This window comes from Nycticebus coucang, chromosome 22, assembly GCF_027406575.1.
Source record: "Nycticebus coucang isolate mNycCou1 chromosome 22, mNycCou1.pri, whole genome shotgun sequence".
NCBI lineage: Eukaryota > Metazoa > Chordata > Mammalia > Primates > Lorisidae > Nycticebus > Nycticebus coucang.
In genome coordinates this window covers 55,581,883-55,605,643 of record NC_069801.1, presented here as the reverse complement: position 1 = coordinate 55,605,643, position 23,761 = coordinate 55,581,883, and the positions used below count along the sequence as shown (strand labels likewise).

The window sequence follows — 23,761 nt, the reverse complement described above, 5'->3', positions numbered from 1 at the left end:
CTTTGTGTTTCTGTGGCATCGTTGGAATGTCTCCTCTCTCATCTCTGATTTTGTTTATTTGAGGTTTTTTTCATGTTACTCTAGCTAAAGATGTGTCAATTTTGTTTATCTTTTCAAAAAACCCAGCTCTTTCATTTATTTTTTTCTGTTGCTATTCTCTATCTCTTTTTTGCCCTAATCTATATTATTTCTTTTCTTCTGCTAACTTTGGGATTAGTTATTCTTTTTCTAGTTCCTTGAGATACAAAGTTAGATTGTTTAAGTTTTTTTAAAATCAGGCATTTTTTAGTATAAATACTGTGTGCTCTTAGAACTATTTCATATTGTTCTATAGGTCTTGTTAGGCTGGGTTTTTATTTCCATCTGTCTCAAGATACTTTCTAGTTTTCCTTTTGGTTTCTTCTTTGACCCACTGGCCATTGAGGAAGATGCTCCAGGATTTTTCTGGGTGGTGCTTTTCTACATTTTCTTTCTTTTTTTTTTTTTTGTAGAGGCAGAGTCTCACTTTGTGGCCCTCAGTAGAGTGCTGTGGCCTCACCCAGCTCACAGCAACCTCCAACTCCTGGGCTTAAGCAATTCTCTTGCCTCAGCCTCCCGAGTAGCTGGGACTACAGGTGCCCGCCACAACGCCCGGCTATTGCTTTTCTACATTTTCTGTCTCTTTGTTGCAATTCTAACTTTGTTCTTTTGACCTCATTGAGCGCCTTTATGATGATTGTTTTGAATTCTCTTGTTAGGTAAATTATACATTTCTCTTCCATGATGGTTGGTTTCTGAAGATTTGTCTTGTTCCTTTGGTACATAATTCCTTGTTTCTTCATTTTCTTTCTTTCTTTTTTTTTTTACAGTTTTGGCTGGAGCCAGGCTTGAACCCACCACCCCCAGTATATGGGGCCAGTGCCCTACTCCTTGAGCCACAGGCGCCGCCCCTGTTTCTTCCTTTTCTTTGACTCTTTCTGTTGGTATCTACACATTAGGAAAAAAAATAGCCACCTCTCCCAGTCTTCACAGATTGGCCTTGTACAAGAGAACCCTTTGACCAGCCAGCCCAGCAGAGATCCTGGGAGCCTCACACACATTCCTGCTACTCCAAACCACTGTCTTTGTTCTTAGCCACTTCTAGGTATGGAAAGTATGCTGGGTCGCATCAGTGTTCTAGACAGATGAGATAGAAGCCAGTCCCTTGAGCAGCCCCTGGAAATGTGAGAATGTTGGACATGTGGTCTACCTGTTTTTCTCCCCAGGGAGACGCTGGGATCTGTTTTTTTTCTCCATTTGCTCTGCACTGAGCCTGGGGGGGGGGGGGCAATGGCAACTGCTTATGTGCTTGTTCACATTGTTGTCTCTGCTATTATTGGTCCCAGACTCCCCAGGCATTCCAGGTTCCATTAGTGCTATAAAGCCAGTCCCTTGGGCAGCTCCTAGAAAAGTCAGAGTGTTTGATAGACAGGCCAACTTGTCTTTCCTCAAGAGCAACTGGGAGCTGCAGGTTTAAGAGTGTGGTGAGGTCTCCAGTTGTCCCACTGGCTTTATTGAGCTGGTTTTGTACTTGCCCGGGGTGCAGAAGCCCTCATTTTGAGACTCCTTGCAAAGGGGATCTGTACTTTGTGAATCAATGTGCTCACTGGGAGGAGGATCCGGGGCTTTCCTAGTCTGCCATCTTGTCAGTGTCGCCCTATCGTTTATTTTTCATAAATTTGAAAAATATAAATAAAATCCTCATTTTGGAAACAAAATGATATGAGCTTAGTGGGTCTTTAAACTGAGTTTGGAAGTATAGACTAACTCTGATACCCTTATCTTAATAATTAAACCAGATATTGCTAGTCCCTTTTTAATACTTTTGAATTTGGAATACTTCCTAATCTGTTGGGGTAACTAATTTCTTCTATTTCTGCATATCAGTTATTGCTTCAAATATTCCTTACAACTGTGCTATTTAGAGATTGAACAGGGCAATATTTTACTTGTTTTTTTTTTTTGTAGAGACAGAGTCTCACTTTATGGCCCTGGGTAGAGTGCCGTGGCCTCACACAGCTCACAGCAACCTCCAACTCCTGGGCTTAGGTGATTCTCTTGCCTCAGCCTCCCGAGTAGCTGGGACTGCAGGCACCCGCCACAACGCCCGGCTATTTTTTGGTTGCAGTTTGGCTGGGGCCGGCTTTGAACCCGCCACCCTTAGTATATGGGGCCGGCGCCTTACTGACTGAGCCACAGGCGCTGCCCTACTTGTGTTTTGATTAACACTCTCAGGCTAAAAAAAAATTAGGTAAGTATGCTTTTGGTTTGTGTAGCAGACACTAAGTAATTAGATAATTCATGAGTGTATTACGTCTATTGAAATATTTATCTTCGGGTTTTCAGAGTTTTTTGAGTTAGTATTCTTTCAAGTCATTTTATGTTTGTGAGTTATTTTAGAAGAATAATTACTTGTTTATCTTAGCTTATATTTATGTTGTGAATGTGATTGCTGTGAGGGACATATTCAGCATCAAATAATTATTTCTGTGTAGACATATATTATACACATAATTTTACATGTAAGCACACACGTATCTTGCACATTTATAGATATATAAATTTTATATATACATTTATATATTTATAAATTTAAATGTATTTGTGTAAACACAGATAATATACTTTTTCTGTTATATACATTGGCGTATATTTATGTTTATATACATATTAATACATGTACTTCTATATATTATATGCAGTAGGGTAAGGGACCTTGTATTCCTTTTAATTCAGAATACTCAAAGATCTTAATTATATTTCTGTAAATATTGAATAAAACTTCTTGAATTTCTTTTTTTGTGTGCGTTGTTTTGTGGCTTAGTGTTTTTTTGTGTGTGACAGTCTTGCTCTGTTTCCTAGGCTAGAATTCAGTGGCCTAATCTTAACACACAGCAACCTCGAACTTCTGAGTTCAAGCCATCCCCCTGCCTCAGTCTCTTGAGTAGCTGGTATTGTAGGCGCTTGCTGCAACTCGACCTGGCTAAATACTTTTATTTTTTTTAGAGATGGGGTCTCATTATGTTGCTCAGGGTGGTTCTGAACTCCTGGCCTTAAATAATCTGCCCGCAGAGTGCTGGGATTACAGGCATGAGCCACCATGTTAGGCCTTACTTGAATTTCCAATTATTTTTTCCTTTTATTTTCCCAACCTTTAAAAATATTTTAATGGTGTTTGTTAGGAGGCGATGTAGCATGGCAGGGCTTTACGCTTGCCTTTCTGGGGATCATGACTACACGACTTTAGACCTGTTTGAGAGCACATGTTATCAATAGCAGTGTCTTTTTTATTTATTTATTTATTTTTTTGAGACAGAGTCTTACTTTGTCACCTCCGGTAGAGTGCTGTGGCATCCCAGTTCACAGCAACCTCAAACTCTTGGGCTCAAGTGATTCTCTTGCCTCAGCTGCCCAAGTAGCTGAGACTACAGGTGCCCACATAACGCCTGGCTATTTTTTAGAGATGAGGTCTTACTGTAGCTCAGGCTGGTCTCAGATCTGTGACCTCAGTCAATCCACCTGCCTTGGCCTCCCAAGGGCTGGGATTACAGGCATGAGCCATCACACGAGCCTTTTTATTTTAAGTTTTAATCAGAAGTAAAAGAGTTGGGAAATAGAATCCCTTGTTTTCTGTTACTTCTCATAGAAACAATAAGTTAAGAAATGTAAATAAATTGAATGGACTTATACAAATATTTAAGTCAGGCGATGCCTATGGCTCAGTGGGTAGGGCGCCAGCCCCATTTACCGAGGGTGGCAGGGTCAAACCTTGCCCCAGCCAAACTGCAACAAAAAAATAGCCGGGCGTTCTGGTGGGCGCCTGTAGTCCCAGCTACTCTGGAGGCTGAGGCAAGAGAATTGCCTAAGCCCAGGAGTTGGAGATTGCTGCAGGCTGTGATGCCACAGCACTCTACTGAGGGTGATAAAATGAGACTCTGTCTCTAAAAATATATATATATATATATTTAAGTCACCCAATGGAGGATTTAAAATGTTTTTATTAAAACAGTATTTTTAATATAATTCAGAAGTAAAACTCCTGCTTCCTCTCCACCATTACCATCAAATACCCTAGTTACACTCTATTTTTTTTTTTTTTTTAATTTGAGACAGAGTCTCACTTTGTCACCCTTGGTAGAGTGTCGTAGCATCACAGCTCACAGCAAACTCCAACTCTTGAGCTAAAGTGATTCTCCTGCCTCAGCCTCCCAAGTAGCTGGGACTACAGGTGCCCGCCACAATGCTCGGCAAGTTTTTGATTGCAGTTGTCATTGTTGTTTGGCAGGCCCAGGCTGGATTCGAACCCACCCAGCTCCTGTATATGTGGCTGGCGTCCTTAGCCACTGAGCTACAGGTGCCGAGCCCCGAGTTACATTCATAGTGCAGCTACTGTTAACAGCCTTCAGATGTGTTCTGTGTATGTGTGGTGCGCATATGAGTCGAGGATGGAATTGTGCATATGTGGACACAAGATCTATGTATATCCTTAAAAAAGTCTCGGTATTAGTACTTTTTTATCTTTAATGAGTTAAATATATTCTTCCCCACATACTTTCAAGTATGTCAAGTAGTTAACTTGATGTGCACATTAAAAATATAGCTGTATATTGTCTTTCTGTTTATTTATTTGAAATCTTTTTGTAATTATTCTAGTGGTATAGATTAGAGTAAAATTTATTTAGTATGGTTTAATAACAGATTAGTTTTTAAAACCTTTTTATGAAAACAGAAATTTTTAATTTGTGTGAAAGGTTTTACGCTTAATGCATATTCTTAATATCCATCATACTGAAAATAAGGGGTTGTTTTTGGGGAGTTGAATTATTGTGAATGTGTAGAGAGGGGGTGGAGAGGGAGGGGGAGCATTCTCTTATTTCTGTACTGTGTTGAGTTTTTTTTTTAGCACTAAACATATCTTTTATTAAAGTTATGATAGAAAATGTTTTAAAACATGTAGTGACATAAAGATAGTTAAAAAAAAATGTTCCCCAAACAGAGCTCATTGTGTGGTTTTGTACTCTTGGGTTTAGGCTTGTGTGGACGTAAGAGCCAGTTCAGTGTTCTGGCAGCAGATGGAGTTTGCCGACAGGCTCCACGGTCATCCCAGGTTACCAGAATGGTTGTCGACACATCCTTCCCATGGATATCGGGCCGGGTACCTGGATAGACTCATACCTCAGGTGAGCTAACACTGTCTGAGACTGGAAATTATTTTCACTGTATTGTTTATTTTAATTCAGTTAATGTCTTTTGCTTAGAAAAAGAATTCTAGCCTGTCAACTATTTTGTTTACTTTAATTATGGATTATTAGTTTTTAAAGAATTTGACTGAAAAGTAAAATTCTGCTTGTCCACAAGTCCCGGAGAATAAATTGCTGTGTACAGTTGACTTTTCTGGATGGGAAAGCTTCAACCCCCTTAGTATCAGACCTTTAACTGATTTGATGAAAGCTATGTATTAGTTTTTTAAAAAAAAATATAGTGATCATAATTCAGTCTTTCATTGGTGCTTTAAGACTTTTATTAAAAAGACCAGTTAATGATTTGTATAAAAGTTTGGGGTCAAGTGAGTATTAATTACAATAGCAATGCCAGATTTTTTTTTTAAGAGAAAGAAATCTCTTCGTGTTCATCTCTGGTTATTTATTTCTTTATAAAGATAAAGTAAAACATGGGCTGTCTGGTTCTTCATTTTTAGTAGAATTCATTAATGGATCAAGCTGAGGCAGCTTTCTCACAAGTAGTTTTTATTCACCTCTGAAAATTTTTTGATTTGTTAACATCATTCAGAAATGCTTTCTGTGGTTTCCACATCAGCGCGGAGTGAGTGTCAGGCCTCTCCAAGCCAGGCTCTCTTCTGTTTCACTTACATTACATTTTCTGGTGGGTTATGAAAGCAGAACATTTTTTTAGCAATTTAAGAATTGGTACCGGGCTATTTGCTAAATGAAAACACAACAGATCCAGGTGTATCGTAGAAGCATCTTTCCGTGTGACTTCGCATTAAGCTCAGCAAATAGTATCATGAGAAGAAAGAAATGATGCTTAGAAGCAGGTGTTAAAGAGAGAAGACACTGTTCTTGGTATTTGTAGGAAGGAGGCTAAGATAAGTACAAAATGATTATTAATACAAAGAATATGATTTATCAGAAGTAGAAATGTGGTGATATGTGAGTTGAAGGAAGAAGCATCTGCCTCTAGTTTGGGATAAGAAACTAAATATTTATTGATATTTATTGGTAATCTACCATTTCATGTTCTGTTGCTGGGAACAAAACAGTCTCGGCTTTCTTGGAGCTAATATTCTAGTTAGGTAATGGAAATAACAAACCAATAAAGCGATAGTACGTCAAGAAGTGTTAAGCACGTTGGGAAAAATGAAGTAGGTAAAAGATACTAGAGAGGCTGGCTAGCAGAGAAGGGGTACTGTTTTGTGTTTTGTTTTCAAGGACAGCCTCACGGGATAGAACCTGGAAGGAGGCAGGGGAGCAGGGAGCCGGTCCTATGGATATCTGGAGGTCGAGCCTTTGGGGTTGAGGAGCAGCTAATGCAGAGGGCCTGAAGGGAGAGTGTTTGGTGACTAGCAAGGAAGATACTGGGGCCGAAGGGAGTAAGGGAGGGGAGAGCAGGTCAGGATGAGGCGAGAGCAGGTCAGGATGAGGCGGAGGGAACCAGACCATGAAGGGACTTGTAAGTTATTTAAGAATTTGACTTTTTCTTCAAGTGAGAGGGGAACCTGGTGAGGATATTGAGTAGGAGAGTGACTTAATCTGACTCATGTTTTATTGTGATCTCTGGAGCTGCTGTGTGCAGAGTGGACTATAGAGTGGCTGTGTAGGGTAGAATTCAGGAGACTATTTAGGACACTTGTAGTAATCCTGGTAAGAGAAATGGTGGTTTGGGCCAAGATATCAGGTAGCGAAAGAGTGGGAAAGAAATGGTTCATTTCTGGGTATATTTCAACAGAAGTGACGGCAGGATTTGTTGAGAGTGTGCAGGTACTTTTGTCATTCACGAGCACTCGGGCAGCCAAGCATGGTTGTTAACACCTGCCTTTGTTCCTTGGGATGCTCTAATAGGTTATAGACTGGGTGGCTCATAAACAGCACACATTTATTTCTCACGGTTTTGGAGGCTGGGGAATCTTAGATCCAAATGCCTGGTGCGGGCCTGCTTCCCAGCTCACAGACGGCGAGCTTGTCTTTGTAACCTCACGGGGTAGCACGCCAGCGCAGTTCTCTGTAGCCTCTTTTTTTTTTTTTTTGTAGAGACAGAGTCTCACTGTACCGCCCTCAGGTAGAATGCCATGGCCTCACACAGCTCACAGCAACCTCCAACTCCTGGGCTTAAGCGATTCTCTTGCCTCAGCCTCCCGAGTAGCTGGGACTATAGGCGCCCGCCACAACGCCCAGCTATTTTTTGGTTGCAGTTTGGCCGGGGCCAGGTTTGAACCCGCCACCCTCGGTATATGGGGCCGGCGCCTTACCGACTGAGCCACAGGTGCCGCCCTCTGTAGCTTCTTTTATAAGGGGGTGACTCCCATTCACTGGGGCTCTACTCATGACGTAATCACCGCCCAAAGGCCCCCCATAAAAGGCCTCTTTTTTTTACGAGACAAAGTCTCACTGTGTCACCCTGGGTAGAGTGCCGTGGCATCACAGCTCACAGCAACCTCTAACTCTTAGGCTTAAGTGATTCTCTTCCCTCAGCCTCCCAAGTAGCTGGGACCACAGGTGCCTGTCACAATGCCCGGCTATGTTTTTTTTTTTTGTTGTTGTTGTTGCAGTTGTCATTGTTATTTAGCAGGCCCGGGCCAGGTTCGAACCCGCCTGCCTTGGTGTATGTGGCTGACACCGTGACCACTGAGCTACAGGCACCAAGTCAGGCCCCACTTCTAATACTGTCATATTTGGGGTTAGGATTTCAACATGTGAATTTAGGGTGGTACACAGACATTCAATCTGTCCTAACTAGGTTTTATTTTTACTTTTAATTTGAAGAAAAAAAATTTGAGAAAGAAATAGCAGTGAAATTTACCTGATATTTAGTAATCGTTCATCTTACAAGGGCAGTAGAAGCCAGGGGCACGATGTCCTTTCTCAGTCACAGATTAATGCTGAACATCATGACGTAGAAATCTCCACAGTGCTGCCCACGGCCTTTTGCACCTTGGGAGGCCTTATCTGTGGAGCTGTAATAACCATATTTCTCTGGGAATTTTCTTTTTACTTTTACTCAGTGAAATTCTAAAAATAGATAGTTTGTTTAAATTGGATAATCAGTTCTATTAGCCAACTTTTCATCTGAAGCCCTTTCTAAATTCTGAGTTATTTCTTCATCAAATTACCAAAGTAAAAAAGTTTATTTTTACTTTTAGTTCTTCAGAGAAGTCTTTAATAATGAATTGATTAGTGAGTAGGAAGAACAATGTTTGGAGAAATGTTATTTGGGAGCCAATGATGAAAGAAAAAATGGGAGCTATGTTTCTTCTAAAAATAAACTATCCTAGTTTAGAAACTTAATTTGAAAACCTCATATAATTTCTTATATCCCCCCCCAAGTGATTAAATTCAATTTGAAAGTAATAAAACTCTACTACAATATTGGGAATAATTCAGTGGGTGAAGTGAAACTGGTCGTACAAGAGTATATTGTTAATTAGAATCTACAGTCATAACTCAGAGAGTGGAATTGCCTATCATAGGTCTAATTTCAGTAATGAAAAAAAGAAGTTCCTCAGGCGGTATGAAGAATTATGTGAGTCTACATGCCAGTAAAGACTACATTTTAAAAATTATATTTTCTCAGGATTTTTTTCTGCTTCTGAGTGCAGTGTTAAACATTCTCCCAGAGCCTCCTGTCCTCTGACTCGCTGGCAGTGTGGCTGGGGGATGCCCACCTCAGAGGTAGCTGGGAATACAGCTCCGGAGCTCAGTCACGTGTGGGCTGGAGAGGTGGATTTCAGATTCATCCAAAAAGAGGGAATGATTGCAGCAGTGAGAGTGAATGAGTTCACTGAGGAAGAGCAGAGAAGGTCAAAGTAACAGTATCAGGTGTTGTGATGGGTGTGAGGAAGACAGAGCCTGTTTGAATCGGATTCATAGAGGACAACCAAGAAAGTATGATTCTGTACTTCTATGTTTAGAATACAAAAGTTTGGTAATTTTGATTTTTTCATTTAACTTGCTGAAAAGCACATATTTTTATTTTTTACCAAATTCCTTGAATATTATCATGGAAATGTATTGTTTTCTACCATAGGAAATCAACATTTATTTATTTATTTATTTATTTATTTTTTTGTAGAGACAGAGTTTCACTTTATTGCCCTCAGTAGAGTGCCGTGGCGTCACACAGCTCACAGCAACCTCCAACACCTGGGCTTAGGCGATTCTCCTGCCTCAGCCTCCCGAGCAGCTGGGACTACAGGCACCCGCCACAACACCCGGCTATTTTTTTTTTTTTTTGTTGTTGCAGTTTGGCAGGGGCTGGGTTTGAACCCGCCACCCTCGGTATATGGGGCCGGTGCCCTGCTCACTGAGCCACAGGCGCCGCCCAGGTTTTTTTTTTGGAAATCAACATTTAATATGTTTAAAATTTATACCTTATGCATTCAACAGGTATTTATTGGTCACCTGCTGTGTACCAGATTATAGGTGTTATAGGTAATGTCAACTCAATAGATAAAAGTCCCTGTCTTTGCACAATAAAGGGGGGTGGTGGCAGCGGCTCTCTGGAGTTTCTTCTTACAAGGACACTACTCCTGTTAGAGCAGAACCCCTTATGATATCATTAACCTTATTTACGTCTTCAGAGGCTCTGTCTCCCATGCAGTCATGTTGGGAGTTCAGCTTTCAAAATATGGGTTTTGGGGAGCACGGTTGAGTTCATAGTAGATGGGTAACATGAGAGCAGAGATGGGAGGGTGGCTGGAATAGCAGTTTAAAATGGAATTGACAAGGGATGGTTTTCACTGAGAAGCTGGTACTTGATTACAGACTTGAGCCTCGGATGTTTGGGGAACAGGTACTCCGAAGGCAGAGGGACTAGAGGACAGAGCTCTGAGGCTGGAGGAGCAGTGAGGAAATCAGGTGCCCAGAGTGGGTTGAGCAAGGGAAGGGGGAGGCTGTGGGCCTCATGTCCTTGTGAGGGCTTTGGCTTTTGGTTGTAGATGGGACGCTAATGGAAGGTTTTGAGCAGAGGGCTGGAGGAGTGGCAGGATCTGACTTATGTTTGAAAAGGACACGATCTATTGCAAAGCAGCACAATCATATCATTGTGAGAGTATTTTAACAAACTGTATTCATTTATTTCATTTTAAAATCAAGGTAAAATCTCCAAATTAGAAACAAAAAGACCTTGCTTATTAAAAATGTGAATTCTGAGATAAAACATTTTAAATGCCTAGTTAATTGTAATTTTGTGATCCACTAGCGTTTAAAAAGGATAAATATAGGTTTGCAGTAATAATATTATTGATAGTGAAGAACCTGATATTTTATTTATTTGAAACAATCAGTTAAATTTAGGAAACACATATCCTACTTATTTTGGTTACCATAACAACTTGGGTGAAAAATTGAGAAACAGATGAGAAACAGATGTAGTATCAACCTGTTGATGTTTAACAGTATGAGTTTTAAAATTGTGGTTACATTGTTCAGACTTTAAATTTATGTTTATTATAATTTGTCTTTGAAAGAGTTACTTTATTTAACTTTCTTACTATAAGAATTATTAGAACATATGAATAGATGTGAATAATGGAAGATTCAGAGATTTACTTTAAAATTAAAAGGGTTTAGACTGAATTTTTTTATTCTCTGCCTCTTGTCAACTCTCTGTCATCCCCTCTTTGTAGGGAGGAAGGACGGAGAATGGTAGAATGTATAGGAGAAACATTTAATTTGAAGGTATTAGTTATTTAGTGTTATTTATTATAATCATAATTGGAATAGAATTTTAAAAAATGTTTTTAGAGCTTTCAATGCCAACTTTATTTCTGAACTGTTTTCTAAGTTTATAATATTTATAACATAAATTTATATGTTATAATTTATAACATAAATAACATTTATAACATAAATAACATTTATGATATTCAGCTTTTAGATATCAGAATCACTCCATGGCGGGCTGTAAATGCATTCGTTTTAATCTCATTTTACTTTGAATCCTTAACATTTTCAGGAAGTTAAGGGTTTGAACTCATGTGTAAATCATTCTTATGCATTTATAATTGGACTAAGTAAATTAATAAATCATTAATATTATACATCTCATGAGTAGAAAATATGAGAGTATTTCACACCGAAGTGAAATGTCGTTGTTGGCCAGTGTACACAAACATACACTCTTCACCTTACAGAATTTCATTTTGTCAGACATGGCAAGTGCCAAGGAAAAGGCAAATATCAGAGCAGCTACTGTAATTGAATTGGCCTCTGAATCATATAAAGGCAGGGAGCCTGACAGTAACATTGTCTAAAGCCTTAAAAAAATCCTGGTGCGCGTGGTGTGCATCTACTTGAGCTGAAATGAATGGGCTATTAGAAAAAATTGCTTTGGGGGGAAGGGGAGAAAAGTAATGATATTTTTAGAAAAGCACATTTAAAAATAGAGGTGATTTTTTTTTTTTTTTCCTTTGAAATGCCTTGCCTTCTTGCACTCAAAGGAAGCTTTTAATCTAATCACAAGCCTGGCCCCTCTGCATTAATTCTATTCAGTTGTTTTATTTTTTAAAAAAACTGAATTATTATTGCCTGCTTTTTTATAAATAAGTAATTTATGTTTTATTTGATGTGTAGTGCCTAAAAAATGCTGATGTCTACCAGCAGTTGTTCCCTAAAGACGTCAGTTGTTACTGGGAATGAACACAGCTAGTTGTCTGTTGCCCATGTATTTATTTTGGCCGTTTTAAAAATTGTTTTTATTTATGGGGTACAACGTGGCATTTTGATATTCGTGTACATTGTAGAATAGCCAAGCCAATTATCATATCTGTCACCTCATATAGATGCTTGTTTTTTTTTGTGGTGAGACCATTTAAAATCTTTTAGCCATTTTTAAGGGTACAGTACATTTTTTGTCAACTGTAATCACCATGCTATATAATAGACCTCCAGAATTTATTCCTCCGATCTAACTGAAGCTTAAGTTTTAATTTTTATATTTATTTATTATAATTTGCTTATTTCAGTTATTTATATTTACTTACTTTAGACCACTTTAAAAACTAATCGGACTCCAATTTCCATTGCAGTGTTTATGAAAGAAAATGAAATGAGTTAAAGGATACATTTTGTAAAAGGTGTAATCATGAATCAAAAATTTATAAAATGACAACACTGGGGATTTTATTCATTCCATTAATTAATGAGAGAAACAGTAATGCGTTACAACTAGTTCAAAAGAGAATTCAGAACCATAGTTACGTAGTCAATAAGGAACGCTGAAATGACTTTGCAAATAGATGCTGAACTGTTCCACTCACAGGGCAGCGATCAATTGCATTCCACCATTTTCACTATTATTACTTTTCTGCAAGTCGCAGAGTTGTAGCTCAGAGACCATGAGAGGCAGAGGTAATCCAGAAGGGCTCACTCGGTAGGACGGACACTCCTGATCTCTTTTGCCTGTTTCAAAGTCTTCCACAACTTTGTTTTTACTTTCTGTTGTCATCCGTTTGCTTTTCAAGAAGATACCAGATCACATCGTGCTCTTAGACTTATCTATCAGTATAAACATAAGTTTCTGTTTGATTTTTAAGTAGCCACGTAGGCATTAGCCTTGTGATATTTCTCTTCTGTCTTAAAGTAGTAAACCACTTTCCTCATTAATTTCTGTTGTATCTGTTGCTAAGTGAGTCCTGGACTGATGCTAAACTCTAGGCCTTTTGGAACGTGTATGCTTATTTCAGAAATTAAGAGAGAGAATTGGAAATAGAGCTGGTAGGCAAGGAACCACAGCAGCATGTGGGGAAGGCTGGGGTACGGTGAGGCGCCGGCAAACGCTCAGTGCCCAGGGCGGGATCGATCTCTGTGCAGATCTCAGCTTGTGTTTGCCCATCCATAAGAGTGTCCAGTGATTTGGAGTCGGCCTTCTCTTCCTGGTGTAGAGAGCGAGGCACACCTACCAACTGGAGATTGCCTTTATAGGCTCAAGTTTTTCTAACCAAAGGGTAACATCTGCGGTTTCAGAGCTTCTCCTGTGTCTGCTATTTCCTGATGTCATCAGCTCAAAATCATCCTTATGCTAAAGAGGCATATTTGGGACTGCAGGCCCTGGAGTACTACAGTCATATTTTGGAATGGAGTATCCTGAACTCCATCATCTTCAGCATGCATTTCAGAAATCAGTATCATTTTCTCCCATAAGAACATTATCATAATTCATTAAAATTAAATCGAAATTAAATATCCTGTCGATATTGAGATTTCTCTGCTCAAAATACAGTTTTATAGTTATTTTGTTCAATTAGGATCTGTCATTATCTACACATTGCTTTTGGCCCTTTTTAACTTTAGGACAGTGCTTCCTCATTTTTGTTTTGTTTTTAAACTTGTCACTGACTTGTTGAATATATCTAATCCCACATTCTAGATTTACTTGACTACTACTTTGTGGTATCACCTCTCACTTACTTCTCCATATACCTACAAATGGAAATTGAATTTTGGCAGGAATTTTGACAGGTGGTGCTTCATACTGCTCTGCACTGGGCCTCCTAAGATCCCCACATCAGTGGGTTCTGATGGTGACAGCCTGATCCTTCCTTCCTAAAGGTGGTTTTCCCCCTTCTGGCCAGCAAGTGATGATGAGGTGATAATTTAGCTGAAAACATCCAGTCCTCAAACAGCCCAAGCTTTTTTGATTGAGGAACTGTCTACCTCCTGTAACTGTAAAGGCAGACCTGAGTGTGTGTCTTCAGGAAGAATATATAAAGAATAAAAAAGAAAGAACTGAACAGAAAAATCAGCTCTCTGGAATAAAAGATGTTTAAGCACATTTTTCTCCTATTCAAGAGTAGTTTTAAGAGATAGCTAAGAAAGACTTTTTAAAAAATCCTAACAATGAATGTACAAGAGTTGGAGAAACAGAGTTATAAGGAAAAGAAAAATACGGGTAATTTTATTTTAAAAGATTTAGTGAATATCTATGTGTCCTTAACTAGTCATACCACAAGGATTTTCACCTAAGCTAAATTCAACAATAACAACAAAAAGCAAAGCCTCTGAAATGCCCACTATCCCCCAGTTAGATACACTTTAAATAGTAAAAAAATGAAAAACAAAACCAAGTCTCAAATCTCAGGTTCAACTTAAAAATTTTGCTCCATTGGGGAAGACGGCCAAGGTGTCAAGAACTATAGAAGCAGGGCCTACCTGACACGATGGGGCTGATTTAACTGCGCTGGGAGTAACAGATGCTGAAAGAATGACTACAAATGTAAGATAGACCCATTTCAGAAAGTTGTTAAACTTGTGAATCCAGCTGGGAAGTTGTAAAACTTCCAGTAGAGGCTGTAAAGAGGAGAGTTGATGCCCCCAAGCAATGATTCATTGATGCAGAAGACAGAGGAGCAGAGCACAACCAAATTAAAATGCCCAAAGCCAAAAAAATGTCGAAAACATGAAAGAATGTTGAAAATCCAAGCTGCCTGTAACAGAGGGAAAGATCAATATGTTCATTTGTTTACGCACCTTCATTTCTTTGACTGCAGTTTATCACATTTTTTTGGTTTAGATCACATTTCTCGAGATGTGTTTTACTTCCCAGAGTACAGTGCATGAGAAGCCTAGAAATGATAATGGCTTAGATATTCAAATTTATCAAATGTTTAATTTTCACGGCAAAGACAGACTCTTACTAGCTGCTTAAATAAAAAGCAAAGTAAAAGGCATTCAAGAGTAAGAAGACTTTGGACTTTCCTTTTTGAACTTCAGATGTCAGAGTCTAAGGGGAAAGAAAACAAACAAACAAAAGAAATAATACAATTTGATATGGGATCTAGCCAAATTAGCTTTTCTTTCTTTTAAGGGGGAAGATTCTTAATAAGTGAAACGCATTGAACAACATGTCAACAGACTACTCAGTAGCAGCAGTTCTCTTTCCAGAATTTGACTCTCAGGAATGACATGAAATATGTAGTTTAGTTTATTTACGTATGATTATAATTGCAGCTATCACCCAGCCATTTTTAGAAAACCTCAGATCAGGTAAGGAATTAGCAAAGAATTATGTCGAATTGTACAAAAATAAAGTTTAACTGACATAAGAAACTATATGCTAAGAAAATGGAGTATATTTTATTTTTAAATGCACATATACATATTTCATAAAAATACTGGTTATAAAAGTTGGACAAAATACACATATTTAATATAAAAATGTTATGGTTCAAGTTATCAGGGCACAGTATAGCAAAATTAATATAATGATAATTAAAAGATGGACAGCCACATGAAATTAAAATTTTACACATTTAAAGCAACAAGTCTGTAAACAGTGAGACTGGCTTAAAATCAATACACTTTATTATGATGTAGGTGTATTTTCATGACTTTCTGCCAGACCCATATTTAAAGAAAATTATATCAACTTAACCATCTCTATCAGTAAGAAAAAAGATAGAGAACTGTAAGTTCCTTAGACTGGGAAACTATAATAAAGTTAAGCATAAATTAGCAAAATGATAGTTGATTCTATGGAAAATTTAGTCAAAAATCTGATAGCAGATAAGTTATTTAGTAAAGAATAAAATGTAAATAGGATCAGGAAAGAGGTACAGTTATAGACAAAAAACCCAAAATATTTGGAAGGATATTATTTTTAGTTAGATGATTAATTAATTAATAGCTCAGGTCAAAATCAGAAGTAACTAAAGAGTGTGTGTGAGAGAGTTGCCGGAGAGGATACAGCTAGAAATAGAAATTATAACTAGAATGAACCTCCTCAAATTAGTTTTGGAAAGAGGTAATGTATAAATCATTGAATAAACATGAACAAAGCTGTATTAGAAACCCGTAGAATTATAATAAACTAGCAAAATAATGGTTCATAACCCTCAGGGGATTTAATTTGGGAAATTCTTTCAGAAGTTCAAAGAATTATCTAGTGACTAATTAGTTCCAGCTTTAAAATATAAAAAGAGATGCTGTTAAGTATCTGATTTATTTTGTTGTGACCTTTTGATAAAACTAACACCTTGAAGAATGCATGGGCTCAGACAAAATGGCTGACCAGAGATGTTAGCTGCCAGAAAGCTGTCTCAGAAAGAGGGAAAAGTTTCAGATGAAAAAGAAAAAAAATACAAATAAATGTAGATCAAGGTAATTCTTAGGGAAAAGTGCCAGAATCTACCAGGATTCCATGGGAAGAAGCTGTAGAGCAGAACAAGAAGGAGCAAATATAAGATTCATAGATATTCCTCAGGGTGAAGAAGAAAACACACAAGAACTGGAAAATTATTCCCTCCTATTTGAGGAACAGTTGAGAGATTGAGATACCCAGGTACAGAAAGTTCAACAGACACTTGGGACACTCATTACAAAGAGGCAGTCACCAAGACATATAATCTTCAAACTGTTCATAATGTTACAATTAACACGAAGGAGGAACTCCTGCAAGCTAGCAGGTAAAAACATCAAGCAACTTACCAAAGAAAAGCCAACGGGCTAACTGCAGACTTCTCAACAGAGACCTGACAAACCAGAAGGGATTGGGGACCCATCTTCGGTCTTCCTAAACAGAACATCTTCCAGCCTAGAATTTTGTTCCCTGCAAAGCTAAGTTTCAGATTTGAAGGTGAAATAAAATCTTTTCCAGACAAGCAAACACTAAGAGAATTTGTCATCGTCAGACCTGCCCTGTAGGAAATACTCAGAACTGAATTATATACACATCAGAGCAATAGACACCAATTGGTGTAAAACCCCCAAAAGCTAAAGCTCAGCGCATATGAAACAACAGCACAAAAAGTAAAACAAAGCAATAAAGTACTACCCGTGATGAACAGACTAGCATCCCACACATCAGTTCTATCAATCAACACAAATGTTCTGAATGTACCACTCAAGAGACACAGCCTAGCTGAAGGGATGAAAAAAACACAACCCAAGTATCTGCTGTCATCTGGAAACACATCTAACCCACACGACCTATACAGACTCACAGCAAAGGGATGGAATATAATATTCTAGGCTAACAGAAACCAAAAGAAAGCCGGTGTAACCATTCTTGTATCAGGTAAAATCCACTTTAAATCAATGATAGTAAAGAAAGACGAAAGTGAATAATGGTAAAAGAAACAGTTCAACCAGAAGACTTAAGAATGCTAATAAATATTTGTGCAGCTAACACAGGAGTGCCCATATTCATAAACCTATTCTACTAGATGTAAACAAAGAAATGAATGGTAGCATTGTAATTACGGGAGCATTTAATACCCTACTGACAGAACTGGACACATCATCTAAGCAGAAAATAAAGAAACGTTAGACTTAAACAGGATTCTAGAACAAATGGATCTAACAAACATTTACAGAACATTTTACCCCAAAGCTACTGAATATTCATTCTTCTCATCAGCACATGGAGCATTCTCAAAGATTGATCATATTTTAGGCCACAAAACATGTCTCAACAAATTAAAACAAAATATAAATCATACCATATATTTTCTCAAACAACAATGGAATAAAATTAGAAATCAGTTCTAAGAGAAACATTCAATTCTGTACAATGTCATGAAAATTAACCTGCTGGTAAATCATTATTGGATCAGTAATGAAATTAAAATGGAAATCAAAAGATTCCTTGAATGGAATGACAAAGGGGACACAAGTTATCAAAATCTACCGTGTTCAGGAAAGTACGTGGGCTGAATATTAGAAAATTTATAGCCTTAAATCCCCACGTAAAAAAAGAAAGATCACAAGTTAATGATCTAATGAAAAATCTCAAGGAATTAGAAAAGAAAGAGCAAACCAAACCCAGAACCAGTAGAAGAAAAGAAAGAACTAAGTTCAGAACTAAATGAAATTGCAAACAAGAAAATAATATAGAAGACTGATGAAACAGAAAGTTGGTTCTTTGAAAAGATAAATAAAATTGATAGACCTTTTGCTAGGTTAACCAGGAATAGAAGAGAAAGGAATAGCTGAATAAGCTATTCTTAACTGAATAAGCTCAGTTAGAAATGAAAAAGGAGATAGTCTAACTGAGACAACAGAAATACAGAGTATCAACAAATACCATGAAAACCTCTATATGCACATAAATAGAAAACTTAGTTTTCCATGATAAATACCTGTAAACACACAATCTCCCAAGACTCAAATCAGGAAGAAATAGAACTGAACAGACCAATAACAAGCAGTGAGATTGAAGGAGTAATAAAAAATCTTACAACAACAGAAAGCCCCAGACAAGATGGATTCATAGCCAAATTTCACCAGACCTGTAAGGAAGAGCTGGTATCCATACTGAAGAAATTATTCCTAAATATTGAGAAGGAGGGAATCTTCCTTCACTTATTCTGTGAAGCCAGTATCACTTTGATAATAAAGCTAGGAAGGGCAACAACAAAAAAGAAAACTACAGACCAACATTCTTTATGAATACAGATACAAATATCCTCAATGAAATACTAGCAAACTGAATTCAACAGCACATTAGAAAAATAATCCACCATGACCAACTGGGCTGGGCTTCATCCCAGGGATGCAAGGATGGTTAAAGATATGTAAATCAATAAATGTGATTCTCCACAAATAAACAAAAACACCATATGATCGTCTCAAGAGATGTAAAAAAAAGCATTTGACAAAATCTATCACATTTTCATGATAAAAACTCTCAATAAACTAGGCATAGAAGGGACAAAGCTCACAATTTTAAGAGCTATTTATGACATACAGCCAACATTATACCAAATGGGGAAAAGTTAAAAGTATCCCCCCGAAGAATTAGAATAAGACAGTGCTGCACTCTATCACGACTTCTATTCAAGTCCTAGCCAGAACATTCACACAAGAGAAAGAAATAAAGCATATCCAAATTAATGGAAAGAGGTGGTCAAACTGTCATCTTGCTGATGATATGTAGTATGATCTTACATCTGGAAAACCCTGATTCCACCAAGAGACTCCTGGAATTGATAAATAAATTCAGCAAAGTCTCAGTGTACACAAATCAGTAGCATTTCTGTACACCAATACAGTCAAGCTGAGAGTCAAATCAAAGACTCAATACTATTCACAGCAGCTACAAAGAAAATAAAATACCAGGAATATATGAGTTTTGATATTTAAGTTTGCGAACTTGCCACCACGTGCTTACATTGGCAGCACTGTACAAACAACTCAGTAAGGTTTCATAACCTTGCTGTATCAGTGTCAGAAAGCTGTGTTGTGTTGACACGTGGTGGTGTCTTGCTGAGTAATGTTCATTATTGTTGCGTGTTTTTGTGTGTTATGGGAATGTGTCAGAATTTGAATTAGAGCATTGAAAATACATTAAATTTCTTGTCAAACTCGACAAGAGTGGAAGTGAAATCAGGGACATGTTAGTCCACGTTTATGGGGATAGTGCCATGAAGAAAATGGCAGTGTACAAATGGATTAAATGTTTTTCTGAGGGGAGAGAAAACATCACTGATGAAGAGAGGTCAGGGTGGTCATGAGTAATGAGCAGAACTGACTAAAACGTTGCAAAAATGCATTGAATTGTGCATCAAAATCATTAGCACAGCAGACCAAGTAAACATCAGTAGAGAAACAGGTAAAACCAACGACTCATAGCTCTGGCATCATGACTGTACACCAGCTCACAGGGCACTAGTGAAGGAGTATTTAGCCAGTAAACAAGTAACTGTACTGGAACACTCTTCCTACTCACCTGAACTTTTTTCTTTACCCAAAGATAAAATAAAATTTGAACATAAGACATTTTGAGGACATCCAGGACATCGAGGGTAATACCACCTATGGCAACAGCTCTGATGGCTGTTCCAGAAAAAGTTCCAAAATTGCTTTGAGGGGTGGCCTAGGTGCCGGCAGCAGTGCATGGCTTTCCCAGGGGAGTACTTAGAAGATGGCCATAGTGGCACTCAGTAATGAGGTATGTACCCTGTTTCCCCAAAAATAAGACAGTGTCTTATTTTAAGGTGTGCTCCCAAAGATGTGCTAGGTCTTATTTTCAGGGGACGTCTTATCTTTCCTCTAAGCAGGTCTTATTTTCGGAGGATGTCTTATTTTCGGGAAAACAGGGTAGCACTTTTTCTAGGATGAGCTTGGGAACTTAATCGTCAGACCTCATACTTATCCAGAGGTGAATGATCCCTACCAAGAGAACTATGAAATGCTGAGGACAGAAACTACAGTTGACACAGACATACGGAGAAACATGACATGCTCAGGGATTGGTAGAATAAGATTGTTAAAACGTCAGTACTACCCAAAGCAATTTACAGAGTCAATCCATTCCTATCAAATGATCAACATTGTATTTTACAGATCTAGAAAAGATAATTATATGCTCTCTTTGGAACCAGATAAAATCCTGAATAGCTAAAGCAGTCTTATGTGAAAAGAACAAATGTGGAGGTATCATATTACCAGACTTCAGACTATACTATATGGCTCTAGTAACCAAGCCACATGGAATTGGCACAAAGAGACATAGACCAATGGAACAGAACAGAGAAGCCGGCTATCAAACCATCCACATAGCAACAACCAAGCTTTGACAAAGCAGGTAGCAATATACACCGAAGAAAAAACCGTATTCAATAAATGGTGCTGGGAAAATTGGATAGCCATATTGTAGAAGAATGAAACAGTGTATCTCTCACCACTCACAAAAATTAGTGCAAGTTGCATAAAAAACCTAAATGTAAGGCCCGATATCATAAGAAATCTAGAACAAAATGTAGGAAAAACTCTTCTATATAGTGGCCTAGGCAAAGAATTTATGACCAAGACCTCAGTGGCAGTCACAGCAACACCAAAAGTAATTAAATGGGACTTGATTAAATTATAAAGGATGTACCTTTACAATAAAAAAAAAAATATGTGTCAAAGTGAAATGTCAGAGATACCAGAGATTTCTTTTTTTTATTTTTTTTTAATTAATTTATTTTTTTATTTTGGGGGATTCATTGAGGGTACAATAAGCCAGGTTACACTGATTGCAATTGTTAGGTAAAGTCCCTCTTGCAATCATGTCTTGCCCCCATAAAGTGTGACACACACCAAGGCCCCACCCCCATCCCTCCATCCCTCTTTCTGCTTCCCCCCCCATAACCTTAATTGTCATTAATTGTCCTCATATCAAAATTGAGTACATAGGATTCATGCTTCTCCATTCTTGTGATGCTTTACTTCACAAGAAGTCTGGAAGTCTTCCACTTCCATCCAGGTTAATACGAAGGATGTAAAGTCTCCATTTTTTTTAATGGCTGAATAGTATTCCATGGTATACATATACCACAGCTTGTTAATCCATTCCTGGGTTGGTGGGCATTTAGGCTGTTTCCACATTTTGGCGATTGTAAATTGAGCTGCAATAAACAGTCTAGTACAAGTGTCCTTATGATAAAAGGATTTCTTTCCTTCTGGGTAGATGCCCAGTAATGAGATCGCAGGATCAAACGGGAGGTCTAGCTTGAGTGCTTTGAGGTTTCTCCATACTTCCTTCCAGAAAGGTTGTACTAGTTTGCAGTCCCACCAGCAGTGTAAAAGTGTTCCCTTCTCTCCACATCCATGCCAGCATCTGCAGTTTTGAGATTTTGTGATGTGGGCCATTCTCACTGGGGTTAGATGATATCTCAGGGTTGTTTTGATTTGCATTTCTCTAATGTATAGAGATGATGAACATTATTTCATGTGTTTGTTAGCCATTCGTCTGTCATCTTTAGAGAAAGTTCTATTCATGTCTCTTGCCCATTGATATATGGGATTGTTGGCTTTTTTCATGTGGATTAATTTGAGTTCTCTATAGATCCTAGTTATCAAGCTTTTGTCTGATTGAAAATATGCAAATATCCTTTCCCATTGTGTAGGTTGTCTCTTTGCTTTGGTTATTGTCTCCTTAGCTGTACAGAAGCTTTTCAGTTTAATGAAGTCCCATTTGTTTATTTTTGTTGTTGTTGCAATTGCCATGGCAGTCTTCTTCATGAAGTCTTTCCCCAGGCCAATATCTTCCAGTGTTTTTCCTATGCTTTCTTGGAGGATTTTTATTGTTTCATGCCTTAAATTTAAGTCCTTTATCCATCTTGAATCAATTTTTGTGAGTGGGGACAGGTATGGGTCCAGTTTCAGTCTTTTACATGTAGATATCCAGTTCTCCCAACACCATTTATTGAATAGGGAGTCTTTCCCCCAAGGTATGTTCTTGTTTGGTTTATCAAAGATTAGGTGGTTGTAAGATGTTAGTTTCATTTCTTGGTTTTCAATTCAATTCCAAGTGTCTGTGTCTCTGTTTTTGTGCCAGTACCATGCTGTCTTGACCACTATGGCTTTGTAGTACAGACTAAAATCTGGTATGCTGATGCCCCCAGCTTTATTTTTATTACTAAGAACTGCCTTAGCTATACGGGGTTTTTTCTGATTCCATACAAAACGCAGAATGGTTTTCTCCAAGTCTTGAAAGTACGATGTTGGTATTTTGATAAGAATGGCATTGAATAGGTAGATTGCTTTGGGAAGTATAGATATTTTAACAATGTTGATTCTTCCCATCCATGAGCATGGTATGTTCTTCAATTTGTTAATAACCTCTGCTATTTCCTTTCTGAGGAGTTCATAGTTTTCTTTATAGAGGTCCTTCACCTCCTTCGTTAGGTATATTCCTAGGTATTTCATTTTCTTTGAAACTATGGTGAAGGGAGTTGTGTCCTTAATTAGCTTCTCATCTTGACTGTTATTGGTGTATACAAAGGCTACTGACTTGTGGACATTGATTTTATATTCTGAAACATTGCTGTATTTTTTGATGATTTCTAGGACTCTTGTGGTTGAGTCTTTGGGGTTCTCTAAGTATAAGATCATGTCGTCAGCAAAGAGGGAGAGTTTGACCTCCTCTGCTCCCATTTGGATTCCCTTTATTTCCTTGTCTTGCCTAATTGTATTGGCTAGAAGGAAGTCAGAGATTTCATATTTAGTAACTTAGTATTTCCAACTTTGTTTGCTTTGTCTTAACTTTAATTTTAGGCCTTCCTAAAATTTGCTTCCTGTTGTAGAGGACCAGGCCCGAGTCCTCCTCCCACTGTCACGTCCTGTGTGGCGCACACATGCGCAGTTCTCACGTCCTGTGTGGCGCAAACATGCGCAGTTCTCCCGTCCTGTGTGGTGCACACATGCGCAGTTCTCACGTCCTGTGTGGCACACACATGCGCAGTTCTCACGTCCTGTGTGGCGCAAACATGCGCAGTTCTCCTCTTCTCAATAGGATTCCTATGTGATTTTGGTCAGATCAAGATTTGGTACTTTAAACTGCAAACACTGGTCACAGCTGAGCCACAGAGTGTGCTGTGATTACTGTTTCTTCCCCTGTAACATTTATTTTCCCTGGAATTGAAAATTGTCATGATTTTGATTTGTTTACTTTTCAAGGATATCAGCATCAATTCCATCCCAGACAGTGGCAGTTATGTGTAGCTCTTGTTGGTATGTTCAGACATCTATATTCTACTGTTTTTCTTTTCTTAAAAAATTTCTGGAGTCTTTAGATCTTTTTTAAT

At 38.1% G+C, this 23,761-nt stretch overlaps 1 protein-coding gene across 6 annotated transcripts in view; it reads left to right on the top strand.

Moving 5' to 3' along the window:
• Positions 1 to 23,761, top strand: part of OMA1 (OMA1 zinc metallopeptidase) — a 67,491-nt gene that overhangs the window by 42,227 nt on the left and 1,503 nt on the right. For all 6 annotated transcript variants that reach the window (XM_053576756.1, XM_053576757.1, XM_053576759.1 and 3 more), the window contains one exon: positions 5,049 to 5,198. In XM_053576756.1, the coding sequence (XP_053432731.1) occupies positions 5,049 to 5,198 (150 nt within the window). The remainder of the gene's footprint in view (positions 1 to 5,048; positions 5,199 to 23,761) is intronic.